This window comes from Oncorhynchus keta, chromosome 6 (assembly GCF_023373465.1).
Source record: "Oncorhynchus keta strain PuntledgeMale-10-30-2019 chromosome 6, Oket_V2, whole genome shotgun sequence".
Classification (NCBI taxonomy): Eukaryota; Metazoa; Chordata; class Actinopteri; order Salmoniformes; family Salmonidae; genus Oncorhynchus; species Oncorhynchus keta.
The window spans coordinates 12,547,098-12,574,585 of NC_068426.1; the positions used below are offsets into that span (position 1 = coordinate 12,547,098).

General features: G+C 43.5%; 1 protein-coding gene and 1 long non-coding RNA gene across 3 annotated transcripts; both read right to left on the bottom strand.

The window, feature by feature from the left end:
- LOC127930709 (uncharacterized) lies at nt 1-18,858 on the bottom strand. The gene is made up of 2 exons (XR_008139000.1): nt 18,531-18,858; nt 1-1,755 (listed from the first exon to the last, which is right to left on the bottom strand). It is a non-coding gene; the product is annotated as an uncharacterized LOC127930709 (long non-coding RNA).
- On the bottom strand, nt 1-26,813 carry LOC118385742 (actin-binding protein WASF3-like). 2 transcript variants are annotated; one of them, XR_008138999.1, is made up of 10 exons: nt 26,589-26,813; nt 15,968-16,134; nt 15,043-15,177; nt 14,049-14,202; nt 13,723-13,852; nt 7,500-7,672; nt 5,011-5,277; nt 3,974-4,377; nt 1,576-3,822; nt 1-1,530 (listed from the first exon to the last, which is right to left on the bottom strand). XR_008138999.1 is itself a non-coding variant. In XM_052520731.1 (9 exons), exons 2-9 carry the CDS (start codon nt 16,098-16,100, stop codon nt 3,665-3,667), a joined length of 1,554 nt encoding a protein of 517 aa, XP_052376691.1. In that variant the 5' UTR covers nt 16,101-16,134; nt 26,589-26,813; the 3' UTR covers nt 1-3,664. The 2 variants fall into 2 exon arrangements, 1 of the variants encoding a protein (XP_052376691.1); XM_052520731.1 differs by having other exon boundaries at nt 1-3,822.
- Nucleotides 26,814-27,488: the final 675 nt, after the last annotated feature.

Sequence of the window (27,488 nt, forward strand, 5' to 3'; positions counted from 1 at the left end):
TAAGGTATCAGAACACTTATGTCATTTTATTAGCTCCTCATACGTGCACTATTGTTACTAGGTTTGATCAATGTGATAGTCATTTCATATCTAGATACCCAAATTCATTTTACAAGCAGTGCTACAAAAATCTATACAACAATGAATTGTAAAACACATTAGTAGTAATATAAACATATGACTTGATAGAACATAGGACCAGTATGTCTGAAACATTGCTATGCCCCGCCTCTCTCGTCTGCTCCAGCAGGACATTAGTCAAACTGGACGACAAGCACACCAAAAATCAACCACTACCTCTTCAGGACTATCTATTTCCCAAACTAAATTCCCAATCTGGCCCTCATACCATCATGGCCACCTAATCATCCCCAGTTTACAATTGACTCACTCAACCCCCTTCCTCTCCCTCTCCCCTGTAACTATTCCCCAGGTCGTTGCTGTAAATGAGAATGTGTTCTCAGTCAACTTACCTGGTAAAATAAGGGTAAAATAAAAATATATACAGTATATATAATTCAGGACTATCTCTTCAGGCCTTCAACATTAAAATAATCAGAAAAGAAATTAACAGCAAGGCACACACACACACACAGACATGGTAGTCGTTACGTCAACCAGCAAATCTTCAGCAAATTATGTTCACCAAAAACGACAACTGATGTTACACACTGCCAATTAGGGTATCAATACTTAACCACAACACTGTAGACAAATAAAACAAAGGTGTCACACTCTGACCATAGTTTGCGCTGTTTGTTTCTATGTTTTGTTTGGTCAGGGTGTGATATGAGTGGGCATTCTATGTTGTATGTCTAGTTTGTCTGTTTCTATGTGTTTGGCCTGATATGTTTCTCAATCAGAGGCAGGTGTTAGTCGTTGTCTCTGATTGGGAACCATATTTAGGGATCCTGTTTTGTATTGTGGGGTTGTGGGTGATTGTTCCTGTGTTGGTATTCACGTTACGGGACTGTTTCGTCTTCGTTCTTTTTGTCGGTTCATTGTTTTTGTTCGTTGTTTAGGTATCCCATTAAAATGGATAATCATCACGCTGCATTTTGGTCCTCCTCTCTATCTCCAGAAGACATCCGTTACAAAAGGGACGTCCCTCAGATAACAAGAAGTTGTGTTGATGACACAGTTACGACGACAGTACCATGTGTCCAAACGTATCAACCAACCTGATATACACTTGATGTGGCATCTTCTTCATATAGAACCAGAACAGAACACTAAATACTTTTCAATAGACAAATATTTAAGTACATTACAGATCAGACTAGTTGAAAGAATGCCTTGGCCTCTTCACCTTGAAAACAACATTGTAGTTTTTGTCTGACTCATTTACAGGTGGAAGATATGCAACTGAAACAACAAATAATATTCAAACTACAATATCATAACTCATGAAATAAACACCTTTATACTGGACCTTGTGTATTATATTATAATCATATACAGTGCATTTAGAAAGTATTCAGACCCCAAGCTAACTATAGCTAGGCTACCCATGATGATGTATTGGTTGACCTAGCTAACTATAGCTAGGCTACTCATGATGATGTATTGGTTAACCAAGTTAACTATAGCTAGGCTACTCATGATGATGTATTGGTTGACCAAGTTAACTATAGCTAGGCTACTCATGATGATGTATTGGTTAACCAAGCTAACTATAGCTAGGCTACTCATGATGATGTATTGTTTGACCAAGCTAACGACAACTAGGCTACTCATGATGATGTATTGGTTGACCTAGCTAACTATAGCTAGGCTACTCATGATGATGTATTGGTTAACCAAGCTAACTATAGCTAGGCTACTCATGATGATGTATTGCTTGTTTGTTTTCTTCTTTTGAAGCGCTAGGGGATTATGAAAAGCGCTATAGAAATGTTATTAATTATTATTACTATCGGCTGATATTGGCCTTTTACCCCTACAGTGCATTGGGAATGTTTTCAGACCCCTTGACTTTTTCCACATTTTGATACGTTACAGCCTTATTCTAAAATAGATCAAATAAAATAAAAATCATCATCAATTTACTCACAATACCCCATCATGACAATCTACACACACAACCCCATAATGACAATTTACTCACAATACCCCATAATGACAAAGCGAAAACAGATTCTTCACATTTTTAGCAAATCTATTCAAAATAAACAACAGAAATACTTTATCTACATAAGTATTCAGACCCTTTGCTATGAGACTTGAAATTGACCTCAGATGAATCCTGTTTCCACTGATCATCCTTTTTATTTATTTTTCCTTCATTTAACTAGGCATTTCTGCAGCATCGAAGGTCCCATAGAACACAGTGGCCTCCATCATTCTTATATGGAAGAAGTTTGGAACCACCAAGACTCTTCCTAGAGCTGGTCTCCCGGCCAAACTGAGCAATCGGGGGAGAAGGGCCTTGGTCAGGGAGGTGACCAAGAAGCTGATAGTCACTCTGACAGAGCCCCAGAGTCCCTCTGTGGAGATGGGAGAACCTTCCAGAAGGACAACCATCTCTGCAGCACTCTACCAATCAGGCCTTTATGATAGAGGGGCCAGACGGAAGCCACTCCTCAGTAAATGGCACATGACAGCCCACTTGGAGTTTGCCAAAAGGCCCCTAAAGGACTCTCAGACCATGAGACACAAGATTCTCTGGTCTTATGAAACTAAGATTGAACTTGGATGCCAAGTGTCACCTTGCACCATCTCTACGTTGAAGCAGAGTGGTGGCAGCATCATGCTGTGGGGATGTTTTTTAGTGGCAGGGACTGGGAGACTAGTCAGGATCGAGAAAAAGATGAATGAAGAAAAGTACAGAGAGATCCTTGATGAACAGGACAACAACCCTAAGCACACAGTCAAGACAACGCAGGAGTGACTTCAGGACAAGTCTCTGAATGTCCTTGAGTGGCCCAGCCAGAGCCTGGACTTAAACCCGATCAAACATCCCTGGAGAGACCTGAAAGTAGCTGGGCAGCGACGCTCCCCATCCAACCTGGCAGACCTTAAGAGGATCTGCAGAGAAGAATGGGAGAAGAATGGGAGAAATTACCTGAATACAGGTGTGCTATGCTTGTAGCATCATACCCAAGAAGACTCGAGGCTGTAATCGCTGCCAATGGTGCTTCAACAAAGTACTGAGTAAAGGGTCTGAATACTTACATAAGTGGGATTGAATTTTTCTATTTATTATTAATTTTTGCGAACAATTCTAAAAAACAGTTTTGCTTTGTCATTATGGGTATTGTGTGTAGATTGATGAGGGGAAAAAACAATTTAATACATTTTAGAATAAGGCTGTAACGTAACAAAATGTGGAAAAACTCAAGGGGTCTGAATACTTTCTGAATGCACTGTATGTACGTATAAGCTTGCTGTGCTTGGTTCCAACAGATCCCCCCCCCCCTCAGACCCACTGTGGCCTCCTCCTCTCCCTTCCTCTCCTTCCCCTCCTTCCGCATACAGTATCTGACTAGTTAATAGATACTGTCATACTGTGTAAGTGTCTCATCTACTTTCCCTAACAAGAGGTCAATCGAGATGTAGTATGCTGTGTGTGTGTGTGTGTGTCCTGGTATTGGAATAGCAGCAGTATGTAGGTGAGTACAGTAAGTCCTAGCCCTCTGCTCTGCCCCACCCTCTCCTCTCCGCCTCAGTCTGACCACTCATTCTCCTCAGGCTCCGAGTCCTCATCTGATTCGCTGTACTCCACTGCGATGCGTCGGGACAGGATGGTGGCCACGTCGTTCCCTACTGGCTCCTTCTTTGCTTCCTGCTCACGCTGCTCCTGCACCTTCCTCAGCTGGATGCCTGAGGACACAACACAAGTCATCTGCTGGTTACAGCTGTCAAAAGATACTTTCCCTACTGTATATATGTTACTAGTAGCTGGGCTATCTTTCCATGTACATTAATGTAAACAGATCGTGCTGTGTAATCCTAATGAACCAGAGGGTCTCACCTCTGCGGATGGCTGACAGCAGGTCGCTGCGTGCGTCGCTTATCGGGATGCCTAGCACCTTGCCCTTCCTTGGCAGTGTGCCCCCAGAGGGGTGCATGGCATGGGCTGGGGAGGGAGCGAATGTTGGGGGGCCACCAGGTGGGGGTGGAGGAGGGGCAACAGGGGGTCCCCCAGTGACAGGGTGGGATGGAGAGGGGAAGTAGCTGGCGGGTGGGGGTGGAGGGGGTGAGGGGCTGTATGGGCGGGACAGAGTGGCCATGGTGCCAGGGGCCAGGGTGGGGAGACCTGCAGGGGCCAGGGTGGGAGGCCCTGCTGTGCTGTCGAAGGCCGTCTGGGCTGAGGGGATGAGGGGAGGAGGTGGGGGCGGGGCCGGAGGGATAAAGTGCTCTGGCATCTGGTGACCACTGTGGAACAATGACAGAAAACCAATCAAGTCAGACAGGGCCTGTCCAGATCTACATCCTTTACATTATAATCAAATATATGCCTGTGGCATTTACTGTAGATAGAATGGGCTTTGAGATTTTCATTCAACTATATACAATAGAAGAAACGTAGTCAGAGAAGGAGAGAGGAGAGATGAGATGAGAGGAGAGGAGAGATGAGAGGAGAGAAGAGAGATGAGAGGAGAGGAGAGAGAAGATGAGAGGAGAGATGACAGAGGAGAGAAGAGAGGCAAGACGAGATGAGAAGAGAGATGGGAGGGAGAGATGATATGAGAGGAGAGAGGAGAGGAGAGATGAGAGGAGATAGGAGAGATGAGGTGAGAGAAGAGAAGAGAGATGAGGAGAGGAGAGATGAGAGTAGAGACGAGATGATAGGGGAGGGGAGATGAGAGGGGAGACGAGAGAAGAGATGGAGGGATGAGAGGAGAGATAAGTAGAGAGATGACAGATGAGAGGGGAGACGATAGGAGAGACGAGGTGAGAAGAGAGGCGAGATATGAGATGAGAGGAGAGATGAGAGGATAGGAGATATGAGAGGAGATGAGAGATGAAAGACAAGAGGAGAGACAAGAGGGGTAGCCAGCTACACACCTAGCCTCTTTGGCAGCTGCAGGCCGGGGTCCGTTTAGGGAGGGGTCTGTGGGTGTGGGTCCTTGGTTGGGCTGCACGCGGCCCAGGGAGTGCTGGCGGGCTTGGGCTGCAGCGGTGCCGGCAGCAGGGGGTCGGTAGGCCCGGTCCAGAGACTGGGTCTGGTTGAGGCCTGTGAGGTGCTCCTTCCCATCAGGACCCAAGACAGCTCCCTCCTGGGGTGGGTGGTTAGGGCTGGCAGGGTAGGACAGCTCATCAGACATACCAGACCTGGAACATTTAAACCATAGATAGAGGTTGATGTGGAGCAAGGGATCATCAAAGACTTTCAACATACACCTAGTCTCATGTCAATGGAGGTCTTAAAGAATGGATGTGTCATCTGAAACCAAGGAGCCAACTCTTAAAACATAACAGTATTGCTGGAGTACAATGTATAATATTATATGGTATCACTTTAAGACTTCAGATTTGGGAACTGATATGGAACGCAGTAAATGATGTCAGAGCTCACGCTATGCGCTTCACAGCGCTGAATGTGTTTTGACCGACAGCCGTTCTGAAGTTGCCTCCATCCCTCCTGCTAATTGGGTAACTTTTGCCACATGTTTGTTGTCTGAGTGAGAGACATGCTGTAAATTAAGAGGATGATGTATTTTGAAGGATGAGACGTTGAGAGTTATAATAAATACCTCTGATGTCATACAACCAATCCAAACACCCGTGAGTCCAAACGTGAACGTCACATTTCCATATCATAAAACTCATGTCATATACAGTGTCAAAGTTTATCATCACTATGATGTACAGTTAGTTACCAGATGACATGGCGTCATACCCTGGGTTCTTCTGAACAGAATGAGCCTGTTTGTCTATTGTGAAGGAAATTTGCTGTGGAACACGCACCTGAATGCATGACTGCTTTGAATGCACACAAATTATGATCGGTTTCCCTGCATTGCACTGTGAAAGCCTAACACTGTAAGATCGTACGTTATAACGTATCTAGACATGTTGGCAATAGAACAAGCTTTCAAATGATGCCCTCCTGACCCAGATTGATTTATAATGGGCCGTTTTTGGATTGCGTAAACAACAACCGTAATTGTGTGATGGCGGGGATGCAGGGCTGAGTTCCAAACAAAACAACTGCAAGTGTGTTTGCTCTAGTTCCTCAACAGCACAGCTAGGAGAACTTTAAAAAACGCCTTGTAGTTGAAGATTCTTCTTTGAGTCATAAAAGTGCATTGAAATTACTTAGGAACTGCGCACACTTGGGAGAGATGTACAGCCACTAGGAGACACCAGTTAGTCCTCTAACTCAAACCCTTGTTATTTGTTTGTCTTATGTTGCACCGACCCCACATTTTCCAGGAATAGTCTTATCATATTACTGAATGTATCCAGAGTATATTCTCCAGGAATAGTCTTATCATGTTACTGAATGTATCCAGAGTATATTTTCCAGGAATAGTCTTATCATGTTACTGAATGTATCCAGAGTATATTTTCCAGGAATAGTCTTATCATGTTACTGAATGTATCCAGAGTATATTTTCCAGGAATAGTCTTATCATGTTACTGAATGTATCCAGAGTATATTTTCCAGGAATAGTCTTATCATGGTACTGAATGTATCCAGAGTATATTTTCCAGGAATAGTCTTATCATGTTACTGAATGTATCCAGAGTATATTTTCCAGGAATAGTCTTATCATGTTACTGAATGTATCCAGAGTATATTTTCCAGGAATAGTCTTATCATGTTACTGAATGTATCCAGAGTATATTTTCCAGGAATAGTCTTATCATGTTACTGAATGTATCCAGAGTATATTTTCCAGGAATAGTCTTATCATGTTACTGAATGTATCCAGAGTATATTTTCCAGGAATAGTCTTATCATGTTACTGAATGTATCCAGAGTATATTTTACAGGAATAGTCTTATCATGTTACTGAATGTATCCGGAGTTTTTTCAGAATTCGTTATCAACAAATGCGGCAAAAAAGGAAATGTAAAATGCAGATAAAATCAACAGTGTGATGTTTGGATTCAGTCCTGTGTCAGGCAAACTGTTGAATGTATCCAGAGTATATTTTCAGGAATACTTTCATGTTCTGAATGTATCCAGAGTATATTTTCCAGGAATAGTCTTATCATGTTACTGAATGTATCCAGTATATTTCCTAACTGTTCTCATGTTACTGAATGCTACCATGCTCATGCATTTTCATATTTATTCTGTAAGAAACATTTCAATTTAGCCCTGTCCAACCAGGCCAATTTCCATCAGTGTAAAGGGTTTTAAGGAGCATGCAGGCTTTCAAACTTTTAGGTAGATGGCAGCAGAGAGCAGATTTAGTACATTTACATTTAGTGGCACACATATGATAATATTATACAATTGTTCATAAAAAGTTCCTTGATTGATTGGTTTGTTGGTTGATTGATGATTGGATGATTGATTGTTTCAGTGCATCTCTACTGACCTGTCTGGAGAGAGAGATCCCTCAGAGGACATGCCATGGTAGGGTGAAGGCGTGAGGCGGTTTTCTGGACGGAACTCCTTGTCGTATGCCATCATGTTCCACTCCTGACGACGGTTACGGGCCTTCCTCACCTTCTTCACCTCCCGGCTGGGGTCCTCCACCTGTTTCTGCTCCTAGAACAGACAAACCTATAAGACTGGGGTCCTCCGAATGTTTCTGCTCCTAGAACAGACAAACCTATAAGACTGGGGTCCTCCGCCTGTTTCTGCTCCTAGAAAAGAGACAAACCTATAAGACTGGGGTCCTCCGCCTGTTTCTGCTCCTAGAAAAGAGACAAACCTATAAGACTGGGGTCCTCCGCCTGTTTCTGCTCCTAGAACAGACAAACCTATAAGACTGGGGTCCTCCGCTTCTTTCTGCTCCTAGAAAAGAGACAAACCTATAAGACTGGGGTCCTCCGCCTGTTTCTGCTCCTAGAACAGACAAACCTATAAGACTGGGGTCCTCCACCTGTTTCTGCTCCTAGAAAAGAGACAAACCTATAAGACTGGGGTCCTCCGAATGTTTCTGCTCCTAGAAAAGAGACAAACCTATAAGACTGGGGTCCTCCGCCTGTTTCTGCTCCTAGAACAGACAAACCTATAAGACTGGGGTCCTCCACCTGTTTCTGCTCCTAGAAAAGAGACAAACCTATAAGACTGGGGTCCTCCGCCTGTTTCTGCTCCTAGAACAGACAAACCTATAAGACTGGGGTCCTCCGCCTGTTTCTGCTCCTAGAACAGACAAACCTATAAGACTGGGGTCCTCCGCCTGTTTCTGCTCCTAGAAAAGAGACAAACCTATAAGACTGGGGTCCTCCGCCTGTTTCTGCTCCTAGAACAGACAAACCTATAAGACTGGGGTCCTCCGCCTGTTTCTGCTCCTAGAACAGACAAACCTATAAGACTGGGGTCCTCCACCTGTTTCTGCTCCTAGAAAAGAGACAAACCTATAAGACTGGGGTCCTCCGCCTGTTTCTGCTCCTAGAACAGACAAACCTATAAGACTGGGGTCCTCCGCCTGTTTCTGCTCCTAGAACAGACAAACCTATAAGACTGGGGTCCTCCACCTGTTTCTGCTCCTAGAAAAGAGACAAACCTATAAGACTGGGGTCCTCCGCCTGTTTCTGCTCCTAGAACAGACAAACCTATAAGACTGGGGTCCTCCGCCTGTTTCTGCTCCTAGAAAAGAGACAAACCTATAAGACTGGGGTCCTCCGCCTGTTTCTGCTCCTAGAACAGACAAACCTATAAGACTGGGGTCCTCCGCCTGTTTCTGCTCCTAGAAAAGAGACAAACCTATAAGACTGGGGTCCTCCGCCTGTTTCTGCTCCTAGAACAGACAAACCTATAAGACTGGGGTCCTCCGCCTGTTTCTGCTCCTAGAACAGACAAACCTATAAGACTGGGGTCCTCCGCCTGTTTCTGCTCCTAGAACAGACAAACCTATAAGACTGGGGTCCTCCGCCTGTTTCTGCTCCTAGAACAGACAAACCTATAAGACTGGGGTCCTCCGCCTGTTTCTGCTCCTAGAACAGACAAACCTATAAGACTGGGGTCCTCCGCCTGTTTCTGCTCCTAGAAAAGAGACAAACCTATAAGACTGGGGTCCTCCGCCTGTTTCTGCTCCTAGAACAGACAAACCTATAAGACTGGGGTCCTCCGCCTGTTTCTGCTCCTAGAACAGACAAACCTATAAGACTGGGGTCCTCCGCCTGTTTCTGCTCCTAGAACAGACAAACCTATAAGACTGGGGTCCTCCGCCTGTTTCTGCTCCTAGAAGAGACAAACCTATAAGACTGGGGTCCTCCGCCTGTTTCTGCTCCTAGAACAGACAAACCTATAAGACTGGGGTCCTCCGCCTGTTTCTGCTCCTAGAACAGACAAACCTATAAGACTGGGGTCCTCCGCCTGTTTCTGCTCCTAGAACAGACAAACCTATAAGACTGGGGTCCTCCGCCTGTTTCTGCTCCTAGAAAAGAGACAAACCTATAAGACTGGGGTCCTCCGCCTGTTTCTGCTCCTAGAACAGACAAACCTATAAGACTGGGGTCCTCCGCCTGTTTCTGCTCCTAGAAAAGAGACAAACCTATAAGACTGGGGTCCTCCGCCTGTTTCTGCTCCTAGAACAGACAAACCTATAAGACTGGGGTCCTCCGCCTGTTTCTGCTCCTAGAACAGACAAACCTATAAGACTGGGGTCCTCCGCCTGTTTCTGCTCCTAGAAAAGAGACAAACCTATAAGACTGGGGTCCTCCGCCTGTTTCTGCTCCTAGAACAGACAAACCTATAAGACTGGGGTCCTCCGCCTGTTTCTGCTCCTAAAAAGAGACAAACCTATAAGACTGGGGTCCTCCGAATGTTTCTGCTCCTAGAACAGACAAACCTATAAGACTGGGGTCCTCCGCCTGTTTCTGCTCCTAGAACAGACAAACCTATAAGACTGGGGTCCTCCGAATGTTTCTGCTCCTAGAACAGACAAACCTATAAGACTGGGGTCCTCCGCCTGTTTCTGCTCCTAGAACAGACAAACCTATAAGACTGGGGTCCTCCGCCTGTTTCTGCTCCTAGAACAGACAAACCTATAAGACTGGGGTCCTCCGCCTGTTTCTGCTCCTAGAAAAGAGACAAACCTATAAGACTGGGGTCCTCCGCCTGTTTCTGCTCCTAGAACAGACAAACCTATAAGACTGGGGTCCTCCGCCTGTTTCTGCTCCTAGAACAGACAAACCTATAAGACTGGGGTCCTCCGCCTGTTTCTGCTCCTAGAACAGACAAACCTATAAGACTGGGGTCCTCTGCCTGTTTCTGCTCCTAGAACAGACAAACCTATAAGACTGGGGTCCTCCGCCTGTTTCTGCTCCTAGAACAGACAAACCTATAAGACTGGGGTCCTCCGAATGTTTCTGCTCCTAGAAAAGAGACAAACCTATAAGACTGGGGTCCTCCGCCTGTTTCTGCTCCTAGAACAGACAAACCTATAAGACTGGGGTCCTCCGCCTGTTTCTGCTCCTAGAACAGACAAACCTATAAGACTGGGGTCCTCCGCCTGTTTCTGCTCCTAGAACAGACAAACCTATAAGACTGGGGTCCTCTGCCTGTTTCTGCTCCTAGAAAAGAGACAAACCTATAAGACTGGGGTCCTCCGCCCAGTTTCTGCTCCTAGAACAGACAAACCTATAAGACTGGGGTCCTCCGAATGTTTCTGCTCCTAGAAAAGAGACAAACCTATAAGACTGGGGTCCTCCGCCTGTTTCTGCTCCTAGAACAGACAAACCTATAAGACTGGGGTCCTCCACCTGTTTCTGCTCCTAAAAGAGACAAACCTATAAGACTGGGGTCCTCCGCCTGTTTCTGCTCCTAGAACAGACAAACCTATAAGACTGGGGTCCTCCGCCTGTTTCTGCTCCTAGAAAAGAGACAAACCTATAAGACTGGGGTCCTCCGCCCAGTTTCTGCTCCTAGAACAGACAAACCTATAAGACTGGGGTCCTCCGCCTGTTTCTGCTCCTAGAAAAGAGACAAACCTATACATTTATTTGATTTAACGTTTATTTAGTCAGGAGAAACCCATTGAGACGAGGGTCTCATTTTCAAAGGTGCCCCAAGCACAGCAAAAAAGCAATACAACAATACAAAATGATCAATTAATAAAAAACTACAAGTTACAACTTTCAACATTACAATCACAACAATCTCCTTCATTCAATCAAAATAACTGCAACTGTCATACAGCCCATCTAATACTAGTCTTAAAGTGCCATGGCAAAACCAGGGAACCTGCATTCACAAAACAGGGAGTTCTGCAGGCTATTCCAAGAATGGGGGGCTTTAAAACTGAAAGCGGATCTACCGAGATCGGTACAAACGAGTGGAACCTAGAGAGTTAACCATCCCTGTGAGCGGGTTTGGTGTCTCAACAGTGAAGTGAGGTAGGTTGGAAGCTTTTTCAGCAGAGCTTTGTAAACAGAAAGGGAGTAATGAAGTAATCTACGGGACTTTAGCGAGGACCAGCTGACCTTTTGATACAAGATGCAGTGATGAGTATTAAACCTGTCATCTGTGATAAAGCGAAGTGTGCTATGGTTCACTGCAGCCAAAGGTTTTAGAGTAGTGTTGCTGCATTTTGATAAAGGGTGTCACCATAGTCCAACATTGGCAGGAAAGTTGATTGTACAATCTGCTTCCTGCTGTTTTGAGAGAAGCAAGACATATTAAAAAATATATATATCCACTTTAAATCTTACATTTTTAACTAGCTCTTCTGCATGTTTTTTAGGCGTTAGATCTTTATCAATTCAAACGGCCAGATATTTATAGGCGGGAACGCAGTCGATGAGAGAATCATCCAATGAGTAAATACATGGCCAAAGTATGTGGACACCAGCTCATCGAACATCTCATTCCAAAATCATGGGCATTAATATGGAGTTTGTCCACCCTTTGCTGCTATAATAGCCTTCCTCCTTTCAGCATTGTCATGCTGAAACAGAAAACGTCTTTCCCCAAACTAGTGCCATAAAGTATGCTGTAGCGTTAAGATCTCCCTCCTTCACCAAACAGTTGGCACTATGCATACGGACAGGTAGCGTTCTCCAAGTACACGCCAAACCCAGAGAGGCTCAAACACAACAAAATTGTGAAAAGGTGGAGTGGTGTGATTACTTCCTGAAGGTTCTATAGAACATGTACGAGCTCATTTATTAATGTAATACATTTCAGTTCTGCAACAGCTGGTGCAGTTACGTCTTAGTTGTTATTTAATAAAGCATCTTGCTTCCTCTAATTAAGGTCTCTATTCAATTCGTATCGCAGAAATTCAGCGTTACAGTTTCATTGAAATTTAAAGGCAAAGTTCCTGTGGAGACTGGTTCCTGTGGAGACTGATTCCTGTGGAGTCTGGTTCCTGTGGAGACTGGTTCCTGTGGAGACTGGTTCCTGTGGAGACTGGTTCCTGTGAAGACTGGTTCCTGTGGAGACTGATTCCTGTGGAGACTGGTTCCTGTGGAGACTGGTTCCTGTGGAGACTGGTTCCTGCGGAGACTGATTCCTGCGGAGACTGATTCCTGCGGAGACTGGTTCCTGTGGAGACTGGTTCCTGTGGAGACTGGTTCCTGCGGAGACTGGTTCCTGCGGAGACTGGTTCCTGCGGAGACTGGTTCCTGCGGAGACTGATTCCTGCGGAGACTGGTTCCTGCGGAGACTGGTTCCTGCGGAGACTGGTTCCTGCGGAGACTGGTTCCTGTGGAGACTGGTTCCTGCGGAGACTGGTTCCTGCGGAGACTGGTTCCTGCGGAGACTGGTTCCTGTGGAGACTGATTCCTGCGGAGACTGGTTCCTGCGGAGACTGGTTCCTGCGGAGACTGGGTCCTGCGGAGACTGGTTCCTGCGGAGACTGGGTCCTGCGGAGACTGGTTCCTGCGGAGACTGGTTCCTGCGGAGACTGGGTCCTGCGGAGACTGGGTCCTGCGGAGACTGGGTCCTGCGGAGACTGGGTCCTGCGGAGACTGGGTCCTGCGGAGACTGGTTCCTGCGGAGACTGGTTCCTGCGGAGACTGGTTCCTGCGGAGACTGATTCCTGCGGAGACTGGTTCCTGCGGAGACTGATTCCTGCGGAGACTGGTTCGTGCAGAGGCTGCATTCAGCGCTGCATATGACGGCTCAATAGGAAATGATCTTTCCATTTCTATCGTGCCAGCCGTACTGTAACTCTGCAGCCATACAGATCAAACAGCCCCTAGACCATTTAAGATGTATACAGTATCTTAGTAGTGTTAGAAAGAGGTTTTGTTCATCTTGCTAAACACATTAGACAAGGCTATTCACGAACCATGTTTCCTCTCTTGCTCGCTCCCTCTCCCCATAAGCCCTCATTCTCTCTTTCCTTCCCATGATCTATGTCTGTCTAAACACATGTCCACATCCCGAGGGTTTTGCACAGACAGTCTAAAAAAGAGCAATGAGCTAATCCTGACAGGCTTGATGTCAAATGGTGGAGGGAAGGAGAGAGGGTCTGAGAGGAATAAACAGCCAACAGTCATAACAATATATATATATATATATATATATATATATGAGAGAGAGAGAGAAAGAGCAAAGAGCTTGCAGTGAAATAGAGAGCAGTGATTCATCACAGATACAAATAAAACACACATTCACGCACGTGCACGTACACATGAACTCACCTTGTCACCTGCCTTCTGCCGCCTCTTCTCCTTCCGCTTGTTTTCTGTTGCTTGGATCATCTTCTCTCTCCACAGATTAAAGAAGTAGGATGGGTCTGTGTAGAACTTCAGACCATCCTTGTTGTCATCCCTGTATGACAACACATCCTGACCTGAGACACTGGCCGTGGCAATGCAATTGACACCTACATTTTATAACTCTTATCTTATAATACGCATAAATTGCACATCCCCAATGCTTAATTCTGCACCTTAACGTAAAAGGAGAAGTGCAATGACTAAAGTGGGGTTCAGTAAGTCGTAATGTGATTGGTTGAGGGCTTAACCTGTAGGGGCTAAGGATGTTGAGGGGTGGAGGTTTGTCACAGCGATGGTACATCTCCATGACAGGGTTGAGGATGGAGTTCCTGGACACCACCTGCTGGTCTTGGATGGTGGAGCTCTTGAAGGCCTTCCTCATGTTGATGTCCTGAAGCGAAACTGGGACCAGAATGCCAAGGATAAACACAATGAATGAACACTACAACACTGACTCGTTGGCAGCTATGAATGAAGTGCCATGGCAACCCAGAATGTTTACAAGTGTGGAATGTTCAATAACATGAAAAAAACCCACATTTATTAGTGGTGTATCAATGCATCCCAGGTCGCAGTTGCAAATGAGAACTTGTTCTCAACTAGCCTACCTGGTTAAATAAAGGTGAAATAAAAAATTAAAATCCTCTTAAATAAAAACACAGTTTAATAGAACTGCAAACATAGGGTCAGAATTACTGTGAGCAGAGTCTTCGAACAGGATGAATATACAGTCTCCAGTGTATCCCAGCCTGTATAATGACAACCAATGGTATTGGTGATCGGAGCAGCAGGGAGTCTGGGACTCAGCTGTTGGGCCCGAAGCCCTGGCGAAGCCCTAGCATTATGCAACTGTGTGTTTTACTACGCTCCTTTACCATGGTACTCTTAATTTGATGCTCATTCACGCTTTCATACCACATGGGGTGGCAGGGTAGCCTAGTGGTTAGAGTGTTGGACTAGAAACCGGAAGGTTGCAAGTTCAAACCCGCGGCTGACAAGGTACAGATCTGTCGTTCTGCCCCTGAACAGGCAGTTAACCTACTGTTCCTAGGCCATCATTGAAAATAAGAATTTGTTCTTTACTGACTTGCCTAGTTAAAGGAAAAATAAATAAATAAAATGCTGCGCTGTATGTTGTCTTGGGAATGATCATGCTATAGCATGTATTGTATGATGCTCAGCAGATAATTTTACCCTTCTTATCCCCCAGGTGTGACCCCCCCCAACATTGCCTCCACCTACCCTCCTCCACAGTGGAGTCCAGCTGGGTGACTTTGACCGCCAGCAGGTCCACTCTCTCTTGGAGGCTGTTCATTCTCATGTAGAAGCTGTTGGCCTCATTGAACAGCTCTCCAAAAATGTCCTCTGCATGTCGACCTGCATTCACAAAACACACACACACACCATGCATAGACATGGGTCAGGGACAGAGAAGGGCAGTGAGTGAGTCAGTCAGCAGTCCATCAGTCAGCCAGTCAGCCACTCAGTCAGTCAGCAGTCTATCAGTCAGTCAGTTAGTCAGTCAGTCAGTCAGTCAGTCAGCCACTCAGTCAGTCAGCAGTCTATCAGTCAGTCAGTTAGTCAGCCAGTCAGTCCATCAGTCAGCCAGTCAGCCACTCAGTCAGTCAGCAGTCTATCAGTCAGTCAGTTAGTCAGTCAGTCAGTCAGTCAGTCAGTCAGCAGTCACTCAGTCAGCCAGTCAGCCACTCAGTCAGTCAGCAGTCCATCAGTCAGCCAGTCAGCCACTCAGTCAGTCAGCAGTCTATCAGTCAGTCAGTTAGTCAGTCAGTCAGTCAGTCAGCAGTCACTCAGTCAGCCAGTCAGCCACTCAGTCAGTCAGCAGTCCATCAGTCAGCCAGTCAGCCACTCAGTCAGTCAGTCAGCAGTCTATCAGTCAGTCAGTTAGTCAGCCAGTCACTCAGTCAGTCAGTCAGTCAGCAGTCCATCAGTCAGCCACTCAATCAGTCAGCAGTCTATCAGTCAGTCAGTTAGTCAGCCAGTCACTCAGTCAGTCAGCAGTCCATCAGTCAGCCAGTCAGTCACTCAGTCAGTCAGCAGTCCATCAGTCAGCCAGTCAGCCACTCAATCAGTCAGCAGTCTATCAGTCAGTCAGTTAGTCAGCCAGTCACTCAGTCACTCAGTCAGTCAGTCAGGTGTGTAGACTTACTCAGGCCCCCCAACTGTTTGATGATGGCTGCCAGGGTGCTGTTTGTGACACACTCCAGCTCGCTGGTGACCCCGTCCGGCACGGCTCCACGGCACAGGTGCCTGGGCTCGATGCATCTTTTAACCAGCGGCATGGCGGCTGCCCCCTACACACAGTCACACACTCACCTACAGAGAGCCAGGGAGGATGGGTTAAAAAAAAACACTCCAATTAGCACATTCATGACAGCTATAAAACAATATATTTAGTCTTCAGTGGAGCCATCTATAATGAACCAAAATATAAACGCCACATGTAATGTTTTGGTCCCATGTTTCATGAGCTGAAATAAAAGATTGCAGAAATTTTCCCTATGCACAAAAAGCTTATATTTCTCTCCAATTTTGAGCACAAATTTGTTTACATCCTTGATAGTGAGCATTTCTCCCTTACCAAGATAATCCATCCACCTGACAGGTGTGGCATATCAACAAGCTGATTAAGCAGCCTGATCATTACGCAGGTGCACCTTGTGATGGGGACAACAAAAGGCCACTCTAAAATGTGCAGTTTTGTCACAACACCACAGATGTCTCAAGTTTTGAGAGAGCGTGCAATTGGCATGCTGACTGCAGGAATGTCTACCAGATTTCTCTATCATAAGCCGCCTCCTATGTCATTTTAGGGAATTTGGCAGTATGTCCAACTGGACCGACAATCACAGACCACGTGTAACCACGCCAGCCTAATACCTCAACATGCGGCTTCTTCACCTGCAGGATAGTCGAAGACCATGATGAAACTGTGGAGTATTTCTGTCTGTAATAAAGCCCTTTTGTGGGGAAAAACTCATTCTGATTGGCTGGACCTGGCTCCCCAGTGGGTGGGCCGATGCCATATATTGAAATCAATAGATTAGGGCCTATTAAATTTATTTAAATTGACTGATTTCCTTCCATGAACTCTAACTCAGGAAAATCATTGAAATTGTTGCATGTTGCATTTATATATTTGTTCAGTATATATTGAACTACCTGTTGTGTGACACGTCAATTAGAAGCACCGAATAAAGAAAGAGTCAATAGATGGGAGAGAGAACAGAGAGACGCAATAATGACCATGTCATCAACCAACAGAGAGAAATCACAACATTTACAGCATTTAACTTTTTTTTTTTTTTAAATACATGCAAGGGTGCAATCATAAGGGCTCTTAATTAAAGGCATGCAGGACAAAGACCTACTGTAGTACTGTCCAAGACAAGAGGGGTGAGGTTCAAATGTATTGATAAAAGGAAAAACGACATTATTATGGATTGTAATAGTAGCGTTGTAAAGTAAGGCAAAGACAATCAGAGGACGCCTGGACATGAGGATTGAACGGTTGGGTGGTACAGACTAGAAAACCAATGAAATGTGAGGACAGTATCATGGCCTATTGCACCATGGGTGGATGACTGTGACAGTGTGTGTGTCTGTGGGTAGGAACTCTGTGCTCAACCCATCAGGCTAATGGGTAGTGACCATCTACATTAACAGGACTCCCCACACAGCCCTAGGGCAGGCTGGCATGTCTTAACACAACCGCCTGGCATTATTTTATACAGTACGAACCACTGCCTACTGTTCAGCATGTCCCTATAGTGGAGATACAATAGAGGAGACATCATCCAGTCCTCTACATCAGTGTGATTCCCAACGTTTTTATATTCTGGTACCACTTCAAACATCCAACTTTCAGCTGTGTAGCCCCTCTAGCACCAGGGTCAGCATACACTCAAATGTTGTTTTTTGCATTCATTGTAAAGCCTGCCACACACACACTACACAATACATTTATTATACATAAGAATGAGTGTGAGTTTATGTCACAAACCAGCTCGTGGGAAGTGACAAAGAGCTCTTATAGGACAAGGGTGCAAATAATAACACCTAAATGAGAAAAAAAAAAAACCTAAATGGACTGTTTGAAAATGTGACTCACATTTTTATTTGGCGTGCCCCCGATGGCATTGCGCGTGCCCACGTGCCCCAGTTTGGGAATAGCCACTCTACATGATCGTCACCAGACTTTTCATCAACCATCTCCCTGACCAACCTTCCTCTGAACAAGCCATGAACTCTTCCTCTCTATCTTTGGAGGATGCACAAACTCAAAGACTTGGCCTCTATTGGTTGACCTAGCTAACTATAGCTAGGCTACTCATGATGATGTATTGGTTGACCAAGCTAACTATAGCTAGGCTACTCATGATGATGTATTGGTTGACCAAGCTAACTATAGCTAGGCTACTCATGATGATGTATTGGTTGACCTAGCTAACTATAGCTATGCTACTCATGATGATGTATTGGTTGACCAAGCTAACTATAGCTAGGCTACTCATGATGATGTATTGGTTGACCTAGCTAACTATAGCTAGGCTACTCATGATGATGTATTGGTTGACCAAGCTAACTATAGCTAGGCTACTCATGATGATGTATTGGTTAACCTAGCTAACTATAGCTAGGCTACTCATGATGATGTATTGGTTGACCAAGCTAACTATAGCTAGGCTACTCATGATGATGTATTGGTTGACCTAGCTAACTATAGCTAGGCTACTCATGATGATGTATTGGTTGACCTAGCTAACTATAGCTAGGCTACTCATGATGATGTATTGGTTGACCTAGCTAACTATAGCTAGGCTACTCATGATGATGTATTGCTTGTTTGTTTTCTTCTTTTGAAGCGCTAGGGGATTATGAAAAGCGCTATAGAAATGTTATTAATTATTATTACTATCGGCTGATATTGGCCTTTTACACCTACAGTGCATTGGGAATGTTTTCAGACCCCTTTACTTTTTCCACATTTTGATACGTTACAGCCTTATTCTAAAATAGATCAAATAGTTTCCCCCTCATCAATCTACATACAATGCCTCATAAATGACAAAGCAAAACCAGTTTTTTAGAAATGTTTGCAAATGTATTAAAAATTCTAAAACTTTAATATTACAATTACATAAGTATTCAGACCCTTAACACAGTACTTTGTTGAAGCACCTTTGTTGAAGCACCCACCTTTGAAGCACCTATGACGCTACAAGCTTGGCACACCTGTATTTGGGGAGTTTCTCCCATTCTTCTCTGCATTACCTTTCAAGCTCTGTCAGGTTGGATGGGGAGTGTTGCTGTACAGCTATTTTCAGGTCTCAAGAGATGTTCAATCGGATACAATGCAGGCTTTTACTGGACCACTCAAGAAAATTCAGAGACGTGTCCCGAAACCACTCCTGTGTTGTCTTGGCTGTGTGCTTAGGGTTGCTGTCCTGTTGGAAGATGAACCTTCACCCCAATCTGGAGTCCTGAGCACTTTGGAGCAGGTTACATCAAGGATCTCTCTGTACTTTGCTCAGTTCATCATTCCCTCGTCCTGACTAGTCTCCCAATCCCTGCAGCTGAAAAACATCCCCACAGCATGATGTTGCCACCACCATGCTTCACAATAGTGATGTGCCAGGATTTCTCCAGACGTGACGCTTGATACTCAGGCCAAAGAGTTCAATCTTGGTTCCATCCGACCAGAGAATCTTCTTTCTCATGGCCGAGAGCCCTTCAGGTGCCTTTTGGCAAACTCCAAGCATGCTGTCATGTGCCTTTTACTGAGTATTGGCTTCCGTCTGGCCAGCCCACCATAGAGGCCTGATTGGTGGAGTGCTGCAGAGATGGTTGTCCTTCCGGAAGGTTCTCCCATCTCCACTGAGGAACTCTGGAGCTCTCTCAGAGTGACCATCGGGTTATTGGTCACTTCCCTGACCAAGGCCCTTCTCCCCCGATTGCTCAGTTTGGCCGGGCGGCCAGCTCTAGGAAGAGTCTTGATCGTTCCAAACTTCTTCCATTTAAGAATGATGGAGACCACTGTGTTCTTGGGGACCTTCAATGCAGAAATGCTTTGGTATTCTTCCCCAGATCTGTGCCTCGGCACAACCCTGTCTCGGCGCTCTACAGACAATTCCTTTGACCTCATGGCTTGGTTTTTGCTCTGACATGCACTGTCAACTGTGGGACCTTATATAGACAGGTGTGTGCCTTTCCAAATCATGTCCAATCAATTGAAATTACCACAGATGGACTCCAATCAAGTTGGATCAAGGATGCACCTGAGCTCAATTTCGAGTCTCATAGAAAAGTGTCTGAATTCTTATGCATGTCAGGTATTTCATTTTATTTTGATTTTGAGTGAGCTGTATATCGGTTTTGTCCCATAATTTGACCGATACCCTTTATTCATCCTATTTATTGAATTTAGGCTATCTCATGCTTATCTGAACACGTGGCCATTTTCATGTCATTATTATCACAATGTTTAAAATCAACATTTAAAGCATAGTTATTGGACAATTGTTCTTTCGGATGGCAATTTATGAGAATTCAGTGTGGGAAAAGTACACTTTTCAATTTCCCAACTGTAACACAGGATATCGGGAGATATATCGGTATCGTTAACCTCTCTGGGGTAAGGGGCAGTATTTTGAAATCGGATGAAAAGCGTGCCCAAAGTAAACTGCCTGTTACTCAGGCCCAGAAGCTAGGATATGCATAAAACTGTTAAAATAATGTCTGTGAGTATAACAGAACTGATTTGGCAGGCGAAACCCTGAGGACAAAACATCCAGGGCAAAAAATAATTGAGGTCATAGGATTTTCCAATGGTTTTCTATGGGATGCCCTTATTATTAGGAACCTGGTTGCAGTTCCTATGGCTTCCACTAGATGTCAACAGTCTTTAGAAATTGTTAGATGTTTTTCTTTTGAGAAATTAAGAAGTAGCCCTATTCATTGTAAGTGTCACTCCAGGTGGATTCTACTGTTTTGGTGCGTGTGAACAGGAGCTCTCTCCACATTGTTTTTATCCAGTATTAGAAACAGTTTATTCCATCTTAAATTGTATCAATTATTTACGTTTTAGGGTACCTGAGGTTGGATTAGGAACATTGTTTGAAATGTTTGGACCAAGTTTACAGGTAACTTATTAGATACTTTGTAGGCATGTCGGGCGAGTTGAAACCGGTGTATTTCTGAATCAAACATGCCAAATAAATGGACATTTTTGGGACATAAAGAAGGACATCATCGAACAAAAGGACCATTTGTGATGTTTCTGGGACATTTTGGAGTGCCAAAAGAAGAAGATCTTCAAAGGTAAGGCATTAATTATATCGCTATTTCTGACTTTTGTGTCGCACCTTCCTGCTTGAAATATATTTTTCATGGTTTTGTATGCGGGGTGCTGTCCTCAGATAATCTCATGGTTTGCTTTCGCCGTAAAGCCTTTTTGAAATCTGACACAGCGGCTGGATTAACAAGAAGTTCAGATTTATTTTGATATATAACACATATATTTTCAAGAATGTTAAATATTTGAATTTAGTATTTTTGAATTTTGCGCTCTGCAAATTCACCGTATGTTGGCCAGGTGGGACGCTACCGTCCCACGTACCCTAGAGAGGTTTAAGTTACCGATATATCAGTATCGTTAAGTTTTGTCCAACCAAAAAAACATTTCGGTCGGGCTCTAAAAAAGACTAACATACAGTAATCTTACAAAGCTTGATTGTGAGATAGTACTATTGTAATCTAAATATATACAGTACATACATTGTATAGAAATAAGGCTATTCTGTTCAATATCATTGGAAGACAAAGAACATTATTACTTTTCCTACATCAGCATATCATCTTGAAATGTCAGGCTTTGGAAAACTAAATGCATAGAAACAGTAAATGACTTGGTAACAGTAAATAAATGTATTTCCATGACAGAATTAAAAAGTCATTTTGGACTGACTAATGTCAATAAATGTATTTCCATGACAGAATTAAAAAGTAATTTTGGACTGACTAACGTAAATACATCTATTTCCATGACAGAATTAAAAAGTAATTTGGACTGACTAATGTCAATAAATGTATTTCCATGACAGAATTAAAAAGTCATTTTGGACTGACTAATGTAAATAAATGTATTTCCATGACAGAATTAAAAAGTAATTTTGGACTGACTAATGTAAATAAATCTATTTCCATTACAGAATTAAAAAGTCATTTTGGACTGACTAATGTAAATAAATCTATTTCCATGACAGAATTAAAAAGTCATTTTGGACTGACTAATGTAAATAAATCTATTTCCATGACAGAATTAAAAAGTCATTTTGGACTGACTAATGTAAATAAATCTATTTCCATGACAGAATTAAAAAGTCATTTTGGACTGACTAATGTAAATAAATCTATTTCTATGACAGAATTAAAAAGTCATTTTGGACTGACTAATGTAAATAAATTCAAATTACATGTAACTTAAAAGTTACAGATCATGGAATTTTGGCAACCTTCAGGGAATATTATTTGAGTCAAAAGATGATGATCCAATGACTGGGAATATCATTGGATCAAAACCTTGCTGAGAGCCTATCGAACTGACAATTTCTTTGAAAAAAACTAACTATCGGAATAATGACTTAAAAAGAACTGATGTTGGCACAAGATGGAGGGAAAGTTGGAGCATAACTAACGAAATTACATTTAACGAAAATGTACTCTTAATCCAGTATAAACGTATGTATAGCCTTTATTATACAAGAGAAAACATTCTCAAATTCTACAGCAGTCTTATGTAAAATACACAATGACTCAATAATCCAGGCTTTCTGGGAATGCTATAAAGTCAAATAATTATGGGCGGAGCTAGAAAGTTGTCTGTCAGAAGTATTACAATGTAAACATACATGTAATCCGTCTGTCTGTATATTTCAAGACATGTCATATGGGGGTGTGGTGAGATACCCAACGGGCTGGACGATTCTCTCATCACTCATCTTGAAAACATGTATACTAAAAACATGGAAATTAATTGAATTAATCCCTCATCATTAACACAATGGAAAAATCTATTGATTTATTATTGAAATATTGAAATTGCAGGAGCTACGGAGAGAAACATAATGGTGAAGTTTCAGGCCAGTTTCAGGCCATGTGGCAGAGAGTGATGAGGGAGCTGGAGATGAAGGTGTGTGCAAGTGGGTCTTGGCAGGTGTGATGTTGTTGATTTTTGTATGGATGTTGTCGTTTGTATGTGTATGTTTGTATTGTTTATAAAAGAAAAGTAATAAATAAATAAATGTCAGGTTTTAAGTAAATGTATCTTATTTAAAAGAAATGGGACAAGATGTTCCAATTCTACAGAGTCCTTTTTGCAGCTGTCAGAATTCCAATGAATTGGCACAGCGAAATACCTAGACATGTGTAAACAACCTCAAGGGGAACCTCTAGATGGGAAGCTGGGGCAGTGCACGTGACTGTACATCCTCACACTGAGGAAGGCCCATGATACTCTGAAGGATGGGAGCTGGCCTTGTAACATGTCTGCTCTGCAGCTTCTAGGTTGCAACCGCTCTCTGCTCTATGCCACACTGTGCGAACGTTGAGTTCAAAAGCATGAGCAGCTGAATAGTCGAGTGCAGTTTATTTTTGAGAATGCCTTCTTGAGTGGTGAAAGCTTTCAGCCTCAGAAGGGTTCAGACGGGATCAAAAGACATTTCATACTTCACTATTATGGAGAAAACTAATATCAGACACTCACAGCTGCAACTTGTGAGAGGATTAACTTGATTTGAAGCCTACTTTGTAATTAGGCCTTCCACTTAGAGCAAGCTAACAGGAATCCTGCCACTCACTATTTTGACCTCAACAATGAGCATGCTAAGTGGCAGCTGAGTTAACAAATCCAAAGCTTACAGTCTCTGCAGCGATAGTTATCGTTCTGTATCCTTAAGAAGAAAGATACATTTACTATCTTGGTGAACGATCCCGGTAATCACTTATACATGACTCCTAGTGCTGAGATCACTGAGACCTCACCTCTTAAATATTATGCTTATTTATGTCCTGACACACTACAGCTTATTGTTCAAATATGAATGAGTAAACTTTGTTCTCCTTTGATAGTTCTTCATGAATGATTACTTTCACCCCAAACACTGCCGTCCTCTCGAGAATCTATTGGCTCCTGTTGCTGGCATCTTCTAACCACTACAGTCTCTACCACATATTTTGCCATTCTCTCCGTCGATTACACTGTCTCTTTGCTGTTGGAGTTGCTTGCTATTCTAACTAACAGAGGTTCTTAGCCTCTAGCTAAATGCTACCAGTGATTCTAAAAAGTCAAGTTGGGTGACTTCTCTCTCATCTCTAATTCTTATCTCCTCTACAGAAGCCTGTGTATAGCATGCCTCCACCGCCTGGACTTAACACTCACTGGAATATAACTGATTAATGAGTGGAAACCATAGCAACGCTTCCACCGTGCTGTTAGCATGACACTGACTCCAGGCTCCCTTTGACATAATCTACAGTATGTTCAGAACAAGAAATCAATGATCTACTGCATTCCTCCCATCACAGACCTAGCAGTTCAATCAGAGCCACCATATAGTGAGTGAATATATTAAAACACGGTAAGAGCAATGAGCAGTATGCAAAGATCAGCACAGTTCTGAGTAAATTATACAACGACAGCACCCCACAATAAAGGGTCCTCCTGCTCCTATAAAAGGACACCTGAAAAAACTGTATTAAGACTGCTGAAGTCATGACTCCATAACCTTCCACTGTCACACCCTGATCTGTTTCACCTGTCTTTGTGATTGTCTCCACCCCTCTCCAGGTGTCACCCATCACCCCCGTTATCCACTGTGTATTTATACCTGTGTTGTCAGTTCATTTTGTTTCGTCAAGCCTACCAGCAGTTTTCCTTCTCTGCCGGTCTCTCGATTGTTCCTGTTTTCTAGTCTTCCTTCTGTTCCGGTCTCTCGATTGTACCTGTTTTCCCAGGTTTGGACCTTTTCTGCCTGCCCTGACCCTGAACCTGCCTGTCGTCCTGTACCTTTGCCCCACCTATCTGGATTACTGACCCCTGCCTGCCCTGACCCTGAACCTGCCTGTCGTCCTGTACCTTTGCCCCACCTATCTGGATTACTGACCCCTGCCTGCCTTGACCTGTCTTTTGCCTGCCCCTGTTGGATTAATAAAATGTTAATTCGACGTTGTCTGCATCTGGGTCTTACCTGAAACGTGATATCCTCTGTTGCTTTACAAGTAACAGTTTGCAAACTTTCTCCTTAGCAATTAAGACTATATTTTATGGTCTACCCTTCGTAACCCCTAAATCAATCAAGATTGTCAAGGCACCATTCGGCTGACAAATCAACCATGCCAAGTCATACTCCACCAAGGCTATCCTAATTGTGTTCCATATCAGCTCAGAGGACCAACTCCTATTTCTTTCCTACAAGCTGTTCCGGCAGAAAGGTGCCTCTTAAGAAATGGTTGAAATATGCATAAATATCAGGGTGACTTTCAAGACTGCTAAACAATTAAACAAATGGCCATCCGGATATTTACATTGCCCCCCCCCATTTTATTTTTACACTACTGCTACTCACTGTTTATCTATGCATAGTCACTTTACCCCTACCTACATGGACAAATTACCTCGACTAACCTGTACCCCTGCACATTCACTCGGTACCGGTACCCCCCTGTATATAGCCTCGCTATTTTATTGTGTTACTTTTCAATCTTTTTTACTTTAGTATATTTGGTAAATATTTTCATAAATCTTTCTTGATTTGCATTGTTGGTTAAGGGCTTATAAGTAAGCATCTCAGAGGCCTGTTGTATTCTGTGCATGTGACAAAGTTTGATTTGATTTGAGGACTAGTGATACTGCTGTTAATGCTGTTGTCTTGGTAAAAGGTGAGCATGCACCTGGAGGTCTCATCTCCTGGGATATATGGTATGCTTTACAAACATGTGCATCGGGTAACACTTAGTTAATATCTGTGTAATAGCACTGTAATTACTGTAGTATTGAAATGTTACACAACAGCCTAGTTTAGTAGGCCTAATTTATTCGTAACTGTTTAGGAATAGATCGATGTGCAGACATGTGGCTCTAAATCTGCTGCATCATGCAGGCACAGATTGCTTTTCCAAAAATATCCATGGCTTAATTAGTAGTCATCTTTGATTGGACATGACTGATTAGAAGAAAAACAATGACATTAGTGAGTTCATTCAGTTGGACTGATGGTTACGTCATCATACCTCCGAACGTTGCTGCTTCTGCACGTGCATGTGATTTGTAAAGAAAGGGGAACAGGTGCTCGCTCGCCACTACAACCATTGGGCTACAGCAGCAGAACCAGTCAGTGTTCAAGTACAGCTGGAAATGTAATAAACGTGAACGTGAAGAGGAAAAGCAATATATTGATTGGTTAGAATTGACCAGGATGAATAGGATAGGGTGGGTTGATTGCATTTGGAGTGATGAGAGCGTCAACCTATGACACTACGGAGGCATCATATATGTCACACGAAAATATGTTTTATGTTCCCCATGATATGTCTTCTATTGTAAGATGATAATAAATAGAACCGCAGTCACCCCCACCCCCTCTATTCTGGATTAGTATTTTTTCACACACATTTTTTTTAAATAGAATTTGAAATACTTATTGTGCAATATATAATAATGTAGTCTATTCTAGTGATCAAAAAAATGTCAAATGGTACATAAATCTACTTACCACTGGTTGTTTTTCTTAACCTTGTTTTACCTCCACACTTTGGCTGTATTATTTGGCAGCTATTAAGACATCACGCATGAAACAGATCGAAGGCATTGCTGCGCGCTACCATCGTTATCGATGCATTGTCGACGTCAAGGGAATGGAGAACGATGCTGAAATCTGGATTCCCTACGCCTGCATGTGTGTTTCATTGGCAGCGTCGACTTTCCTCGACAAACACTCTGCGGCAACGAAACCACTGCGCATGCGTGTATGGGCTAACACGGACCACCACCCAGTGTTTCAAAGATGCCCAGAACATAAAAACTAACAATTTAGGACACAAAAATTACATCACCAAAAAATAGAAGCATGAATAGAATGACCTAGCTGTGACAATGTGGCTTTATACAATATGCATTGACCCGTCTATGTGATAATCGCATGTTTCCATGCATCAGGGTGAGGGGCAGTACTGTGCATGGAGTGCTATGCTGTGGAATCTGTGGGAAAGGGGAACGGAATACAAGGGGCTCTCATTGTTGGGGGTGAGAAATCTGTGCTTGTCCGTGTGCGAGCCTGTGTGTGTAGGAGGCACACGATTTAAGCCTTTTAAAGTGGAAAGAAGTCTCCCCATTCCTAGCTTGGTGCAGAGTGATCTAGAAGCTTGGATGCACATCCAGAGTATTTATCTAGCCTTCACTCTCCATCTCATACACTAATGACAATTCAAAGGGTGAAAAGTCACAAATAAACTCAGCTAAAAAATAAATGTCCTCTCACTGTCAACTGCATTTATTTTCAGCAAACTTAACATGTGTAAATATTTGTATGAACACAAGATTCAACAACTGAGACAAACTGAACAAGTTCCACAGTCATGTGACAAACAGAAATGGAATAATGTGTCCCTGAACA